The sequence below is a fragment of the Helicoverpa armigera genome, chromosome 28, assembly GCF_030705265.1.
Source record: "Helicoverpa armigera isolate CAAS_96S chromosome 28, ASM3070526v1, whole genome shotgun sequence".
Taxonomy (NCBI): Eukaryota; Metazoa; Arthropoda; class Insecta; order Lepidoptera; family Noctuidae; genus Helicoverpa; species Helicoverpa armigera.
In genome coordinates, this window is record NC_087147.1 from 2,221,824 (window position 1) to 2,236,689 (window position 14,866).

General features: G+C 38.4%; 1 protein-coding gene across 1 annotated transcript in view; it reads left to right on the forward strand.

Annotated features, from left to right (window-relative positions):
- The window catches only part of LOC110380158 (serine/threonine-protein kinase Genghis Khan), a 51,852-nt gene that overhangs the window by 11,840 nt on the left and 25,146 nt on the right, over positions 1-14,866 (forward strand). The window contains exons 5-25 of the mRNA XM_064042438.1: positions 279-383; positions 799-903; positions 1,331-1,479; positions 1,889-2,039; positions 2,329-2,383; positions 2,808-2,938; positions 3,296-3,382; positions 5,018-5,139; positions 5,567-5,720; positions 6,018-6,135; positions 6,889-6,998; positions 7,440-7,571; positions 8,003-8,116; positions 8,562-8,696; positions 9,520-9,630; positions 10,133-10,246; positions 10,676-10,789; positions 11,352-11,456; positions 11,767-11,869; positions 12,458-12,686; positions 14,155-14,273. Coding sequence (XP_063898508.1) covers positions 279-383; positions 799-903; positions 1,331-1,479; positions 1,889-2,039; positions 2,329-2,383; positions 2,808-2,938; positions 3,296-3,382; positions 5,018-5,139; positions 5,567-5,720; positions 6,018-6,135; positions 6,889-6,998; positions 7,440-7,571; positions 8,003-8,116; positions 8,562-8,696; positions 9,520-9,630; positions 10,133-10,246; positions 10,676-10,789; positions 11,352-11,456; positions 11,767-11,869; positions 12,458-12,686; positions 14,155-14,273 — 2,563 coding nt within the window. The remainder of the gene's footprint in view (positions 1-278; positions 384-798; positions 904-1,330; positions 1,480-1,888; positions 2,040-2,328; positions 2,384-2,807; positions 2,939-3,295; positions 3,383-5,017; positions 5,140-5,566; positions 5,721-6,017; positions 6,136-6,888; positions 6,999-7,439; positions 7,572-8,002; positions 8,117-8,561; positions 8,697-9,519; positions 9,631-10,132; positions 10,247-10,675; positions 10,790-11,351; positions 11,457-11,766; positions 11,870-12,457; positions 12,687-14,154; positions 14,274-14,866) is intronic.

Genomic DNA, 14,866 nt, shown 5'->3' on the forward strand with positions numbered 1-14,866 from the left:
TTCTTTTGACTCAACAGTAAGGTGGATTTGGCAAAACTCTGCCACCATGGCTGGTTAGGTGATTAAAACATGCCACTCACTCGATTAGATGGAGGGAGTGGTGAAGGGTGGGCGGATAAGATGGAGAGAGTGGTGGTCTCTCAGCTTACTTTGAATGAACACTTATTGATTTTGAGAAGTTCTTACTAGAAATGACATCATCGACGTAAATTTTGCAAATCTTAGATATAAGTACTGTATAATATAAAGTGTAATATGTATATTATTTTGCACCTCAGGGCACGGATGGCGGCGCAAATATGGCGGCGGCGACCGCCGGGACCACGGGCACTGGTGAACGAGTGTACGCCATGAAAATACTCAACAAGTGGGAGATGCTCAAGGTAAGTTGTGTCATCATCATCCTCCGAGCCATTATCACAACTATGTTGGGGTCGGCTTGCAGTCTAACCGGATGTAGCTGAGTACCAGTGCTTTACAAGAAGCGACTGCCTATCTGACCCCCTCAATCCAGTTACCCGGGCAACCCGATACCCCTTGGTTAGACTGGTGTCAGACTTACTGGCTTCTGACTGCCAATGATGTTCTATGACAGCCGGGACCTGCAGTTTAACGTGCCATCCGAAACACAGTCAATGGTGTCTAAGATGTCCTTAGAAAGTACCTACATACAAACTTAGAAAATTTGCATTGGTACTTGCCCGACCTGGGACCTACAGTCTAACGTGCAATCCGAAACACCCCTTTCCCTTGTTAGTGCTACTCTCTGATGATGTATATTGTTGTTTGTGTTTGCAGAGAGCAGAAACAGCATGTTTTCAAGAGGAGCGCGATGTTCTCGTGTTTGGTGATAGAAGGTGGATCACCAATCTGCACTATGCCTTCCAGGACGAACACAATTTGGTAAGAGAACTATTTTAAAATGTTGGTTGTTTTCTATTGTTGCTATTTCAGCCAGATCAAAATTTGAAGTTCCGAAAGCTTTACCTAAAATCTACACTTTTGCTGAATGTTATTGACTTTTAATCGAAGATATCAAATAATCTATGGCGAGTTTTGATGGATTAGAAAATGGTGGTGTTATTTTTAATAAAATATAATTCAAAATTATGATTTCATTTAGTAACATTCGTTTTAATTGTCACCTCCTTAGTCGATTCTAAGCAACGGGTTAAATAAATTGTACATCTGATTTTATCTATGTAAGCATATGAACTGCACGCAAATCTATATTTTTTACCTTTTACTGGCAAAATAAGGAATAATAGATTTTTACTCTAATCCCAATAAAAATCAAGCGTGTTATTTACCTCACAAATACCATTTCCAGTACCTAGTAATGGACTACTACTGCGGAGGTGACTTGCTGACTCTCCTATCAAAGTTCGAAGACCGTCTACCGGAAGATATGGCCAAGTTTTATATTGCGGAGATGGTGCTCGCCATACAGAGCGTGCACGAACTTAGATATGTGCATCGGTGAGTTTTAAATAATAGTTTATATTGTAAATATAGGGAAAATAATACATAGAATATGTGTCAGTATATTTAGGACTAAGTTGGCGGAAAAAAGCACTAGAATAGTAGTTATTTTCTTTATGCTATTTGCCTAATTTTCGACGAGCTATCCTTTCGTAAGCGAAAAATTGCCTAAAAAAATCCCACAATAGCATATGATGATGAATTTGCTCAGCAACTTTCCAAATCAACTTCTGGATTAACAAATTTAAATACGGCTGAGCCGAATACAGCCTCAATCCAGTTACTTTGGGAATCATTTATCCCTCGGCAAAAGCACTTTCAAACGAGTGAATTTTCCGCCCAGTTTTTGGCAGTTTCCACTGTGGTAGTGTCTGCGCTATATTATAACTTTTCTTTCTTTCCACAGAGACATAAAACCAGATAACGTGCTATTAGACGCGAGCGGTCATATCCGTCTAGCTGACTTCGGCTCGTGTTTACGCCTGGGTGACGACGGCAAAGTGCAGAGCAATGTTGCTGTCGGCACACCTGATTATATATCGCCGGAGATATTGAGGGTATGTTCAAATATTTAGTCTAAACTTCTATACTAATATTATATTTATTTTTTTTGGTTTCATTGTACCTAAAGGTCCCAAAAGTACTTGACGAAATTGAGAAATTCTTTTACTTTTGGGAAGCCAGACTAAGTAAGAATATGTGGTCCCGTAAGTAGGTATATGTGGTCCGAGTACCAAAATAAGTTCCCCCAGGACGCAGGTGAAACCGCAAGAAACAGCTAGTGAATGAGCGAGCGAAGCGAGTTATGTGATGGTCATTTTAACTTACTTCTTAACCGTTTTACAGGCTATGGAAGACGGTCAAGGCAGATATGGTCCAGAGTGTGATTGGTGGTCTTTAGGTAAGTTGGTTTAATGTAAATTATCCTATGTCACTTGCAGTCTAAATGTGAGCGGTTTTTGTCTCTTACCATTGATTGGTGATTGTTTTAGCTAAAACAAGGTTGAGGATACAGTATGTCTGCTGTACCTTACCAAATTTTTCTTTCAATTGGTTCATAATTTTATTTCTCACTTATTTGCAGACAGAGGTCCATAGTGTTAGTAAATACATTAAAACTTATTAAACTATGTATTGTTAGTAGGTTCACATACAGAAACAAAAATAGCTACACAATAAATATTTTTTAAATACACTCTCATCCAACTCCGACCTGTGTGTGCAGTCTCACCCATCGGCCTAACATTGGACAGTCCCACCGATCGCTCAATGCTCTGAGTATGTATTTAGAATTTTACTTTATTTATTTCCTTATTTGTCCCCAGGTGTATGCATGTACGAGATGCTGTTCGGCGAGACTCCGTTCTACGCGGAGTCGCTGGTGGAGACGTACGGCAAGATCATGAACCATGCCCGCTCCTTCCACTGTCCGCCGCCCGATGAACATGCTGCACAGGTATTGTAAATAATAATAATAGAATAAAATTATGTTAAAGTACAAAAAATAGGGAGCAGGGTCCATGTTGTTACCGGTAGTTAGGAATCCAGAGACAGAAACCTTTAAAATTATCTGCGCAGCCTTCTCCCATTTTAATAAAAGCCTGCTTTCGATGAAACTGGATACATATAAATAACATTTGATAATGTTGTTAGTCTTTTTGACTTGCATTCCCGGAGTAAAGTAGGTACTTGTTCATAAAGATTGGAATAAATAAGTAAAACATGAATACATTAGTATACAGTTACCGGCGAATCTTGATATTTTATTATTTTTCTTACATATCTTTAAAAACCACAATTGTTTTTCCATCAGGTATCGGAAGAGGCGAAGGATCTAATTCGCAGACTGATTTGCTCTTCAGAAAATAGATTAGGAAAAAATGGACTGCAAGACTTTAAGGTAAGATTAATCAGATATTGTATTGTGGAGTTTTCATACTTTAAGTTAGTCGTGAAATATTTCTGGTAGAACTGAATTTCCTTCAATTCTGTTTTAGTACTTGTTTACAGATTAATTTTGGATAAATGCCCTCATTGATACTGCAAATTTACAGCACATTTATTTAGGCAGAGTTCACTAGTGTGGAAACGTTCTACATGTTTTGGCATTAACTGTACTGCCTGCGCTAATAGATATTTTTTTCTGATCGAACAGACTTTTGAGATTTTCTAACCGGTTTCATTTAAATAAACTGTATATTAACAGGCCCGCCGCTAGCTGTTTGTTCGCCCGCGTGCAAAACTGATTATGCCGCCCTACGACTACATACGTTTTGTCAAAAAATATAGCGGATCCAGGTGCTCCTGCCTATGTAGTTTCTAAATGCGCGAGCGAAGCGAGCGCGAAATTTTATCGGACTTAAACCAAATATGACGTAAAATTTAGCCCAAACGTACTTAACTTTTTGCTTGTTGACAAATGCAAAATTAAGCGCCTACAGTTTCTGAATACGCGAGCGAAGCGAGCGCGAAATTTTAATTATTTTTTATTTAAGACTCAAAACCAAAATTACGTAAAATGTAGCCCAAACATACATTTTCATAAATGGGGGGGACTAGGTACGACACACTCGATATACGTCCATGCGAAAACCCCCCTCGCAATTATAAGTCTATAAAAATAAAGTTAGATAACGTCGTCAAAGTAGCAACGTCGCGAAGCTAAGCATCGCGGACCACTTGGAATGCCTCCAGGGACCACCGGACCACCACGGTTAAGAACCACTGACTTAAACTAACGCACTTAAATATCTATAACAATGTTTAAAGTCAGTAAAATATGTTATTTGGTGGGTTTCCCGTTGAAAAATCAACTTATAAGACATGTAAGGAAGCGCGAGGGGAGCGAGCGCGAAAATTTTTAGTCTAAGGACACAAAACAAATAAAAACCACTGTAAATTAACAAAGCAAAGTCAAAAAGTAAGATATGCACAGAAGCGAAGTGCAAAAGCCGCGAGCGAAGCGAGCGCGATTTTTTCCTTAGAGTTTTCATGAAGTAAACATATCATAAAAAGCCATAACGGAGGTGCGCGAAAAATATTTTTTCGGAATTGAATGCCTCAACAATTAAACAAAGATAAAACGCGATATCTGACATGGAGCCGCGAGCGCAGCGAGCGCGAATTTTTTTGGGGATGCAAAGGGTGAAACAGTCAAAATTGATAGGAGACGACCAAAGCTAGGGCGGCTTTTTCCGAAATTTTAATGGTTTAATTTTGCCGCCCCCTAAATAGCATTTGCCCCACGCTACGCTACTGGTTGATCTTAAATCGTTTTTAAGAATCTTTAATTTTGAAAATGTCCTTTTAACAGATGTACCTAACTGAAACCGGCAGTGTAAGTAATATTCCTAGCTGTGTTCGGAAATATTGAAATCAAATCATTAGTAAAAAGATATTGTATTTTTTAAATATTACGTGATAAGTCGCTCGATTTGCCGCCCCCTATGACGTGCCGCCCGCGTGCGGTGCACGCGCTGCACGCCCGCTTACGGCGGGCCTGTATATTAATATAAAATAATTATTTCCCTACTAGAATCACCCGTGGTTCGCGCAGCTGGAATGGGAGAGCGTGCGCGAGATGCAGGCGCCCTTCGTGCCCGACGTGTCCAGCCCCACCGATACCTCCAACTTCGACGTCGATGATACTGATATCAGGTTAGTTTAACTATGTAGTGCACTGACTGTTTTCCCGCGGTTTCACCCATGTCCCGGAGAACTACTGCTTGTTTCGGGATAAAATATAGCCTATGTTACTTGGGGACAATGAAGCTTTTGAACTGTGGAAGACTTTTTCAAATTGGTTCAGTAGTTTCAGAACACTTTAAGATACAAAAAACAAAAAAATATCTCCTTATAGTATATTAAAAAAGATGTATTTCATTAACCGTATTAGGTCGTATACATGTATAGCGTACGATACGATAGTACAATACTTTGTTGATCCCCAATCTACATCTTTAACGAATTCCAGCTTATTCCGTTGAGCAGTTAAATTATGATTTGTTTTGTTGCGATTTTTGGCTGTTCTTCTTTCTAATGAACATTTTTATTCCTAAAATTGTGATGTGTCTCCCATTTGCAGACTATCAGAAGCCGTCCCCCCTCCTTCAGCATCGTCAGCGTTCTCGGGCCTGCACCTGCCGTTCGTGGGCTTCACGTTCACAGCAGGCTCGCGGCTGTCGGACCTGGGCGCCGCCGCCAGCCCGCTCAGCCCCGCCAAGAATGCGCCGAGCCAGGTCTGTGGAACATGTACCAGTATGTGCTAGTGGGCTTCACGTTCACGTCGCGACTGTCATTTGATCATCATTGGCCGTCGTTACGGGTAGTCAGTAAGTCTGACAACCAGTCTTACAATACAAGGTAGGTTGCCCAAGTAACTAGGTTGAGGAACTCAGGTAGTCGCTCCTTGTAAAACACTGATTGATACTCAGCTGAATCCAGCTAAACTGGAAGCCGACCCCAACATAGTTGGGAAAAGCCTAATTTATAACCTTATGTATTTATAAGAATGTAATAATAATATTTATTTGCAGGCACCATCAAACGCCGGCGACCGAGCAGCGTTAAAAGCGTTAGAAAGAGAAAACGCCCTTCTCGCACAAACTATTGCTGAGTTGAGAGCGGGTGGATCTGCGGTAGATGGCGGTAGTGGTGAGTTGAACTATTATTTAATTTCTTTGAAACCTTTTGAACCAAAAAACAATTCATTATTTAAAAAAAATACATCTGAAACAACAACCAAATCAAACCATTTACGTAGAATTTGGCACGCAGATAATTTAAACTCTGAGAAAGGATCCTATTAATATTATAAATGCAAAAGGAATGTATGGATTTCCTTTAGTTAGTTCCTCTTTTACGAAGACTTAGTAATAAATAAGTAAAATTTGCGTTGTGAGATCATATAAAATGTTTGCTTTTGGCAGTAATTACTGAGTTTGATAATTCACGCCATTAACCATTATTTACATTATAATGATGTTAACTTATTACTCATGCATCAAATAAAAGCACATTAGAATATACATTTTTGAAATTGGTGCAGTAGTTTCCGAGTTTATTCGTTACAAATGTTCTGTGAGCTGTTTCCTCTATATTGTGTTAGTATAGATATAATTTTGAGTGCTCATAGTTATTGTTTTGCTGTAAGTGTCACTTGAGATAACAATCCAATCAATCAGTTGTAACAAAATTTCAATCAACATGAAACAAAAATTTACCTGTAAAATAATACATTTAATATTAACAGCACAGCAAACTTGTAACGCCCGTATCGTTTAAAACTTCCGAGGACCAAGATTTAAAATCCAAAATATACCAAACCAGTCCAACCGTTCTCGAGTTTAGTGAGACAAAGGAAAGTAAGAAGACATTATTATTAGACTTAAATATTTATATTCGCAGAAGACATACTACAGTTGAAAGAAGAAATGGCGGCGTTGTCCAAAAGGAATGGCGAGTTGGAGGCGCAAGTACGCTGTTATGAACAACTTAATACTGGCATTGCGACACAGGTATTTATTAGTATTCGATTATTTTATTTGTTTTGAGCTTTTTATCATAGTTTAAAATGAGGTTTGTGAGGGTTATTCCATTGTGTAGGGAAAACAATAAGCTTTCACATATTTCTCTTTAAATTTCTTCACTTATGCCAAATTCTATGTTTCTCATATTTCTTATCAGGTGAGTATTTTGTCTGTAATTTACTTTTGTGTTGTCTATGCGTCATGTACTCGCCAACAAATGCATTTTCTTACTTTCTTATGGCAAGCCCTGCCTGTCGGCCTGGTTGGAGTTTTTTGTATAGTGAATCGTAAACGACAATGACGTGACTATGGTCACACTTATTAGAAAATAAAAGTTTATCTGTACAACAATATGTATACAATACAGTTGCTCTAAGTTTATAGTATTTCATATAGATATATAAATAAATATAAATCATGTAATACCAGGACATGCCAGCGACGCCACAAGAGATGGCGACCCGTATCCGGGAGATGGAGGTCATCATACAAGCTCTCAACTTGGAGAAGGAGGAACTCTTGAAGGATAAAACTGACTCCGTTGAGAAACTTAGACTGCAGGTATGTATAGCATTATGATATAATGCTGAAATATTAATTCCATCGTCATCATCCTGCCCTTATTATAATTTTAAATGATGTCGGCGCAGAATGTTTTCTTCTTCCATACTTTTTTGTCGGCCGTAATCTACCAAGTAACATTATTTCTAGCCATATAGATTAAATATAAAAATGCTGAAATATTAATTGCAATTCATCATTATCTTGTTTTTAACTGTCCCTCTTTGAGATACATTTCTCTTATTTTGAGAAGGATTGAGTTTTGTAATTGCATATGATTACTTGGCAAAAAAAGCATTTTTTTGGAAAGGAACATTCTTTTCATGAAATTATGCTCTTTCAAGGTCTATTTTACAAAAGACTACTTATACCTTCGTGCTTGGAAGAATAAATTCAATAACATACATTCATATCTTTTTCTTATTTTCTAGGACAAAGAGCTAAAAGACGCGCTATCACAACGCAAGCTAGCCATGACTGAGTACAACGAGGTGACGGAACGCCTGTCCGAGCTCAGGCAACAGAAGCAGAAGCTTTCACGGCAGGTATGTACAACAACTAGGAACTATTCAACGCACTTGGATAAAAAGTAGCCTAAAGCCTCGATAAATGGGTTTTTAATGGGTTAAAACTAACTTTTTCCTGCGCTTTGAGGGAACGAGTATCCGTACTTGGGAGAAAGTAGCCCAAATGTTGTTCTGATACTGATACTTATATCCAACCAGTAGATATTTTGAGTTTGAGCTTGAGTTTAGATTTGAGTGAAAAAGGGGTAAATAAATCCATGCATAGAAACTTTGCAGTTTATAAATATTAGTAGAAAATATCGCCACTGTCAAAGACGTGTGCATGTCAAAATATTGGACTTCCAAAACTAAAGTTTTATCTCCAATCGACTCCCAAAAATAAGATTATTTTGCATACCTTTTTCCCATTATTTTAATCTGTTATCAAGTAACTAAAGCACTAAATAAATAACTTTATTCACAGGTCCGTGACAAAGAGGAAGAGTTAGAAGTAGCAATGCAGAAGATTGACGCGCTAAGACAGGACATACGACGCGCGGAGAAGGGACGCCGGGAGCTAGAGGCTAGGCTTGATACCGCCATTTCTGAGGCTACTAAGGTAATATACAGTTTGTGTTATTTGAAACTAGCAATAAATGATAAATTACGTTTTATGTTCAGACAGAACTGTATTACGATTTGCATCGTTTATGTGTATTTATCAGGTGATAGGTACATGAAAAAAGACAAGTACAAGTACAGGTACAAGTCGTGGTGGCCTAGTGGGTAAAGAACCAACCTTTCGAGTATGAGGGTGTGGGTTCGATTCCAGGGGCAGGCAAGTACCAATGCAACTTTTCTGAGTTTGTATGTACTTTCTAAGTATACTTAGACACCAATGGCTGATAAAAAGGTGAAGGAAAACATCTTGAGGAAACCTGGACTATAAAGTCTGAAATCACCAACCCGCATTGAGCAAGCGTGGTGATTAATGCTCAATCCTTCTCCATGTGAGAGGAGGCCTGTGCCCAGCAGTGGGACGATAAAAAAAAAAAAGGCTGTAACAGGTACATGAAAAAGATTTAGAATGCTAGAATGTTAGTTGTGAGATTATGGCAGATAGAAGAGTATGAAAGGAGAAAAAAAAAGGAAAAACACACTGCATCCAAAATAAAATGGAGATGAGGGCAGGAAAATGATGAATTATCAAGGGCAAAGTCAGTTTCAACATCAACACATTTTTGACTAAAACATTTGTTTCACAAAGCCAATTTAAAAAAATCCTCTGCGTCATTCTATGGGTTCTTATAAGTTGAACATTCACAACACATTTATTTAAAATAAACTTTTAATATGCACAAAAAATACCTGTACGTAAACCGTACATATATAAATAACTAAGTAAGGAATAGTTTGTGTAAATATGTGTTATTATCTCCCAGGAACGTAAGCTTCGCGAAGAGACGCTACGGTCGCAGCGCGTGGAGTCGGGCGGGCCGCCCTCCGCCGCCGCCGACGTCGCCCGTCTGCAGGCTGAAGTCGAGACGCTAGAGGTAACTACTTGTCGCATGTGGATATAATATGATATAGACTGTATGTATAGACTGCTAGCCCACGTCGGATAATCGGTGACCGATTTTTTGTAAGAGGAAAATAGAACATTTTGATAGCAATAGTGCAACACATACGTCCTAGAAAAGGTCGGTCAAAAAATCCTAGTCGAAAAGTCCTACAAAAATCGGCCCGATTATCTGTCCTACAAGAAGTTTCTACAAAAAGTATCTTCAAAATCCGTTCAGCTGTTTACACATGAAGAAGTAATCATAATTATATGAAAAAAAAGTGTGGTAAAAGCCTACTATAGGGATTAACTGCAATGAGCACCACAATTCTAAAATAGATGTTCAACATTGTCTTGACTTGAAAGTATGTTTCAAAATTGACTGGGATTTTTTTACAGACTGGAGTAACTTCATCTGCTTGTCCCCAATTTAATCACAAAACTTATCATTTTAAGAGGAATTCTATGCTAACATCTAAATGGTATTGTGACAGATGCAGTACAAAGAGTCTCTAGCACAGCAGCAGGCGCGGTTCCAGGCGGAGTTAGCCGCTCTCAACGATCAGCTGCAAGAGGGAGATGCGTTGCGCAATGTTCTTAATAGAGAGGTAAATATTATATAATAGATATATAGAAAGAAAAACAATTGATTACACTAAGGACAAGGTAATATCTGTCTAGCGTTTCCCCAACATAGTTGGGCAGTTTGACAGATGACAGATGTTCCCCAACTGTATTGGGGTTGGCTTCCAGTAGTCGGACAAGCTGTGTACCAGTGTTTTACATGGCAAACTATAACCAGTGAATGACTAACCTTATCTCCTTAACTATGTAACCCGGGCAACACAATACTCCTTGGTAAGACTGGTTGTTAAACTTGCCTTCTGACTATCCGTAACGACTTCTAAAGATGTTCAAATGATAGCTGAACCACCCATTTAACTTACCTTCAGCAACAAAAAAATGTGGCTATGATTAACTCTTTAACTCATTTACTGGTAAACAAATCATTCTAAACTTATAATTGTTTGTTACAGCTACAAACATCAAAAGAGAAACTCGAAAGCCGTCGCATAGAACAGATGTCGGACAGCGAAGACAGACAGATGCTACTCAACGAGAACCGGAAACTGGCCAAGGATCTGGACGCTGTGAATAGCAAAGTTATTGTCTTGTGTTAACCCTAGTTTAGCGACCAGTTCCCAGTTAACTTACCTGCCCCTTTGTGTCTGTGAGATTCATTGTTTTAGTTGGGTTATGGGATACTTTCATATGTTTTAAAAAACTATCTTAGATGCGGTATCAAATGACAAAATGTCAAGTTTGTAGATGGTTTAAAACTTTAATAATAATCATTAATTTAAAAACCTGAACGAAATAGAAAATTCAGAGGAAACAGAGCGTAGAATAATTTAACCAGCAAAACAACATACATACAATTTTCAAATTTCGAATTCTATAATTTCGCGAATTGCGCAGTATTTCCATTTTAACGGAGCTGATAATTAAAACAAAGTGAGTTATAAATTACTTGGTCTAAAATTGTAAATAAAAGTCGTTAGTATATGGCATGGCATATTATCTGCATATTTTTATATCGTTGATAATTTTTCCAAAAATTGCAAATCATGTGTCATCTAAACCGACAAACACCCGTGAAGCAAAAATAACAAAAAAAAGGATGTTTTACCTAACAAAAGATTCTCTTGCCAGTTGGCAGAAAACGGCAGAAGATGGCAACAAGAGAGAAGACAGATGGAGATTGAGTTGGAAGAGTTGAGAGCCAAGAGAGAGACGATGCAGCACTGGGAGACACAGGTCAGTGATGTAAGTTCAACCCTCACTTTATATACCTTGTTACACTAATTGTTTGTTTGTCAAGTATGTGTGTGAAAATCCCGGTTTGTATGTTACCCCAAGCTGGTTTGGAGTGTACTATTCTGCTGGTTTGTAAGTAATTCAAAACCATTTGGCTTGTATTTTACCCCACTGGTTTGTATGTTACCCAACCGGTTTCTATGTTACCCCACCAGTTTCTATGTTACCCAACCAGTTTCTATGTTACCCTATCAGTTTGATAGTACCCTATGAGTACATATGATCGGATTTTCTTCTCGTCTTCCTATAGATAGCAGACATTATCAGATGGGTGGCTGACGAGAAGGAAGCTCGCGGCTACCTGCAGGCTCTCGCTACGAAGATGACTGAGGAATTGGAGTACCTTAAACATGGTGAGTTTATTGTAGTAGAAAATATTTTTATAGGCTAGGTGTTTTGATCCGCGTTCCGGGGGAACTTCTACCAGGACGCGGACAAAATATTGCTTTAATGTAAACAAATATGTACTCCGTTATATACTCCCCTTATATGCTATGGTATATAGTCAAGGGAGTATGTACCACTATAATAAGGATATACATTCCTATAGTCCCTCATGAATGTACCTGAATATAATCAATATGAATATCAGATGAACTGGTTCCGCCTCTGTTAATGTCAGGGTATTTTTTATAACTTTCTGTTTTGTCCCCACTTTTAGGCTGCCCGTTCACCGCCAATTTTTGTAGGAGAAAAATAGAAAACACTGATAGCATAAGTGTTACTTCAGAAATATTGTCAGAAAATATTAGTTCGAAAGTCTTATAGCAGATTTTTTTCTGCCCGATTATGCGTCCTACAAAAGGTCTGACATACGCGGGCAGCCTTGCTGCTATTGCTTAAGTCTTGTCAAGATTGTTGACATGTTTATTTGACATTCGACGGGTTTCAATGACTTTTGTTTCTGCGTTATCATTAACACTTTGTTGTATCATCCTCAGCGAGCGCCTCACGTTCCTCGCTGGTGGTGGCATCATCCCCGCCATCAGGTCCGGGCGGCCCCGCGCCTCCGGACGGACGCGCGGGCGGCTGGCGCAACCGCCGCTCCCAGAAGCTGGACAAGATGGAGATCCTGACGCTGCAGTCGTCGCTGCACTCCGAGATACAGGCCAAGCAGGCCGTCGGCGAGGAGCTCAGCCGCACCAGGGCCGAGCTGCTGGCTAGTCAGAGGTATGTCACCATGCCTACTGCCCACAGGCGATAGATGTCCACTGCTGGACAAAGGCGTACCCCGGACTTCGCCACCTGCTCGGTCTTCAGCAACCCCACTTCGTCGACCCAGTTGAAAGACCGAGTTGTTAGAGGTTCGGTGCCAAGTGGTAGATTTACCAGTGAAAGAATTCTTATTTGACTCCATGTACATGAGTATATTACTTAATGAAATAGACAAACAAAAAGTAAATTATTGCCTACAAATTCGTATAAAAAAACTCTTCACTTTTGAAGAAAATGTACTGATTTTCTGTTTTCTGTAGTTATGTTCCACCGTGGTGTCGGGATTCTCCCAAGTAAGCCTATCTACGTAACACCAATAAGCTTCTATATTGCCCAATCTTCTATTTAACTACAACTAAGCTTCTGAAGCGTAAGCAAATAAAATTGAGTTTTCTTGGACATGATACTGAGGCATGACACATTTGGATTTCTCATAATAAATTATACAACTTGTGACAGCTGTCAAAATTTATGACATTTGACAGTTATTAGAATGGTTGACAAAAAAACTGAAAGGCATATTTTTGAATTACAGATTTCTAATTTTTTCTTGTAACGTATGTAATGCAGTTGGTTCATATCATAAAATGGATATGGAGTGACGAGCGCGTTGATTGAATGACATTACATAGTTAGTCACATTATTAGAGATATTATGCCTATATTATAATTATGTAGTTTCGTCATTTGTTTGAGAGTAAGAAGATATTAACAGTTGAAGAGTAATTTTTTTGGTTTGTAAACTTCATCAAACCTTTTGTTTTACAAAGTACAGTGTGTGGGGTTCTTAACGTTTGTTTTTCGTGAATATTTTGTCAGTTTTTTTAAACATTTTGTGTGAGTTTGAAACGGCATTTTTGGACTTGGAACTTGATCATTCACGAAGACATCAATTTTAGAATTTTAATAGATCAACTTCTCCCAAAAACGGGGTCAATAAACTCATGTTAATTGTTCCATTCCACCTTCACCTAGTTTTACAAGATGATAGGCCTAATTTTCTCCTAATTTGCGCTAATTATAGGTTAATTTAGGACTTCCATAGTTTGAGTTCAAGTATTGTTTATTGGAATTTTATGGAGTTGTGCCGTGTAAAGAGTTATTTTTCTCTCAATTTGTAGCACTATGAATTCAGGTCAGTTTTAAACCAGCTTTAGAATTATATTGTTATAAGTTTTTAGAAAAATTACTTAGTAAAAAGTCTATCAAGATTTTTTTTAATCTTAGTATTTTTCAAATTCAAAAATTATTTGCATTTGTTAAAACAGTGTTAACAAAATATTTAAGTAGGCAGGCAGTGATTACATTTATATACTCGTACTCTTGTATTTACTTTTTCCAAAATAATTCCTTGTGTGTAACAAATAAAGTTCACACCAAAATAACCCTTATTCCCATACAAATAACACTCACAATTCCACAGAGAGCTACACGAAACTCGACAGCGGTTGGACACCCTAGCCCACGACATGAAACGCAAAGAGCAACATATACGCGACATGCAGGCGAGACTCGACGCGCCCCACCAGCCCGGCAACTCCTGTGAGTATAACATGTGTGTTTGTGTGACTGTCTGTTTGTGTAGCCCGTACGGGGTAAGCAGAAAGATAGGTCATGCTAGTTCATGTCTCTACTGTATGTCGGAGCGCAAATATACGCGAGACACAGTTTTTCTATTGTTTTATAATTTGTGACATACAAGAGGTTCATATTAGTTCATGTCCCCGTTGTATGTTGGATTGCAGATATACGCGAGACACAATTGATTTTCCATTGTTTTATAATTGGCGGCATACAAGTAGTTTATGTTCGTAGTTGGTTCATAGAGAACTGTTCATTTTGTTGAGATGAGTTGGGATAATTTTGGGGCTGTGTTTTAAATGTGTTTGAGTACAGGGGGGTAAGATCTGTCTGTAAAAAAGGCCTTTAGTGTTATAGTTGAGGATAAATATGAAAGTTAGCATCAGCGGTAGATTTACTTAGTATTTTTCATCATATGCGCCATTTCATTATACTAAATTGCTATAGCAGTTGGTATCGTAAAGCTAACATCGTTTAAGAAATATTCGAACTTATGCTTACCTCGTACGGGATAGAAGGGGATACTATTAATTGGGAATTTATTTTATTTGAGA